Raw genomic sequence first — 2,651 nt, forward strand, 5'->3', positions numbered from 1 at the left:
AGGGAAACTCCCCAACTACTGTCCCACGAAACGCACACCTCATCAATCTCCGCTGTGCTGCAAATGACGTCGACAACACTGCTGGACCTGACCCTTCATTGTCTATATATCACTCTGTATTCACACACACAAAGTACAGTAGATCACATGACTGCTGAAGAGTGAATAATGCCAGAGTACACTTGCATTCACCGTAAAGGTTTCATTACTTTATTATGATCAGTCAGCTGTTTTATAGAATTGTCCCTTCCCGAATATTTCCTTTGGCGTTGGCTGTCACGCCATATGCTTACAGCATTTCATGTATTTCAAAGCAGGATAATGTGATATATGCATACATACTTACGAGGTCGCTCTCATGTTTCTGATGTGCGTACATGTTTCACTCTAACAGAGGGGACTAAATAAAAATGTAAACAAAACTTATTTAATCAAACAAAACAAATAACAACCTAAAAGTATAAATACTACAAACTCTTTATGATCACATACGTCGAGAAGACTTTATGTTCTCCTCAAACACTTTCTTACAATAAGTTAAAAAGAGATTATAAATAAGAAAAACTTCCTGAATACGGTATAGAGTAAAAGGGTGATGGGTGATTGATTATTGGAACCATTTTTGTAACTATGATTGGCCAAAGTACAAGAATAATTACCGACGAAGAAGAAGAAGAAACAGGAAAACGGTCCCCATACCTTGGCATGAGACTCAGAAATAGAAGAGAGCATTTGACGATGACCACGATAGTCAAGGGAGGGCATGCACTCACTATGCCTTCTTCCTTGATGAGTGGAAGTTAACGTGCACCTGAGGAAGAGAATGATAATTAACTCAATGTTCACAGTTAGAACTCTATCTCTCATAACTTTGTTACTGTTGATGGAGTATAGTGTAATTACTAACATTGTTACAAGCTTAAAGACCTTAGTTGGTGACGTGCAGTAATAACATGATAACGTCAACATCACAGTTCTCAGCTAACATAAAATGGCGTAGATAATGACTAATCTTTAAACTGAAATTAACTACTCCACGATACTTAATAAGAATTTCAATATAACGCCTTAAGAGATAGGAACAGTCATTAACCAACTCGATCACAAAAATCTATGTAGCAACTGTACTCAGCCGACGAGTTTGTTATGGGCATCGGGACTGAAATGTTTTAAAATAAATTTAATTCAATTAAATTCGGTTTTATTTACAAATAAAACTGCAATATGTTATCTCATAGAACACACCATGCAAACATAAAACGATAATACTTACTTATACAAATTTATTTACAAATAAAGTAGACTGTGAGGGTCCATTACTTCCGTAATGTGTCTCTGCTTCATCACCAGAGTTAACAGACAGAGACCCGGACCCAGATAACGACAGCGACCCTGTAGGTTTGTTGAACAGGGAACCAAAGTTGGGCTTCGATATGGTGGGTAGTGAGGGTAAGACAGGCAGCTGTGGCTTGGGGAAGGTGGGGAGGGAGGGTGTGGGGAAGAAGATGCCAGGCCCAGGTTTGGGTGTAGTTTTGTCAGCGTCGTCAAGAGGAATGATAGCAGCTACTCCAGCACCTAAAGCTGTGGGTACGCTCTTCAGGCCCTGGAACTTGTTCACTATACTCTCTGACACTCCGAACCCAAAGTCATGAACCGCATTAGTCACCTGCCGACAAATAACAGTGATTGAGTGTACAGTATATATACAGTAGACCAATCTAAACAAAGAATTTTATAATATATTAGGTTCTCTATTAAATTGGTCATATTTTAAGTATTTTCATGAACTACAAGCTCGTCTATGCCCGTAGACTGTATGGGCATTCATAAGTTAATAGCCACATAGAAGTTATCGTTATTGGGTAATTATCCTTATTTAGTGTAGCTAGCATATATATATATATATATATATATATATATATATATATATATATATATATATATATATATATATATATATATATATATATATATATATATTAACGCGCCTTCTCACTGCTCTTAAACACGTTGTTACAAGTTAGCACACATTTTCAATACACTAGTCTGTGTTCACTGCACTAACCAAGTGTCGCACAAAAATGTGTGTTCTCACCTTCTTGATACCTTGGCCGATAGTCTTGATGAACTCTGGGTAGCGCAGGACCATCACCTCGGTCACGCTAGGTTTGGTGACCTTTTCCACCACTTCTGGTTCGTACGTCGTCGTCGTCGGCACCGAGTTGCCAAGAACTGGTTTAGGCCACCAGAATCCGAAGGGCTTGTTCTCCTGGTTGATGCTTACGTCGCCATGGATGTTGGCGTCAATGGAGGTAGTGGGTTTGGTCCAGATGGATGGAGTGAAGATTCCCGTAATCCAATCCCAGTTCCACAAAGGAGCAGGGTGCCACTGGCTTTAACTCTGGCGAGTGTCACCACTGGCAGGCCAGCACAAAGATGGGCTTCCCAAACACGGGAAGTATGGGGGTCTGGAGAGACAAGGGTGACGTTACTGAGGTCTAGGGTGGGGAGATGCGATACTGGGGTCTAGGGTGAAAGGTATGGGATGGGCGTTACTGTGGTCAGGGAGAGGGAGGGATCTTACTGTGGTCAGGGGAGAGAGGAGGGATCTTACTGTGGTCAGGGGAGAGAGGAGGGATCTTACTGTGGTC

At 40.8% G+C, this 2,651-nt stretch overlaps 1 protein-coding gene across 1 annotated transcript; it reads right to left on the reverse strand.

Annotated features, from left to right (window-relative positions):
• Positions 1 to 413: 413 nt before the first annotated feature.
• Positions 414 to 2,394, reverse strand: LOC121859897. Its single transcript, XM_042356854.1, has 3 exons — positions 2,096 to 2,394; positions 1,274 to 1,666; positions 414 to 811 (listed from the first exon to the last, which is right to left on the reverse strand). The coding sequence occupies exons 1-2, from the start codon at positions 2,147 to 2,149 to the stop codon at positions 1,274 to 1,276; spliced, it is 447 nt and encodes a 148-aa protein (XP_042212788.1). The 5' UTR covers positions 2,150 to 2,394; the 3' UTR covers positions 414 to 811.
• Positions 2,395 to 2,651: the final 257 nt, after the last annotated feature.

Source organism: Homarus americanus, unplaced genomic scaffold, assembly GCF_018991925.1.
Source record: "Homarus americanus isolate GMGI-L3 unplaced genomic scaffold, GMGI_Hamer_2.0 scaffold44110, whole genome shotgun sequence".
Classification (NCBI taxonomy): Eukaryota; Metazoa; Arthropoda; class Malacostraca; order Decapoda; family Nephropidae; genus Homarus; species Homarus americanus.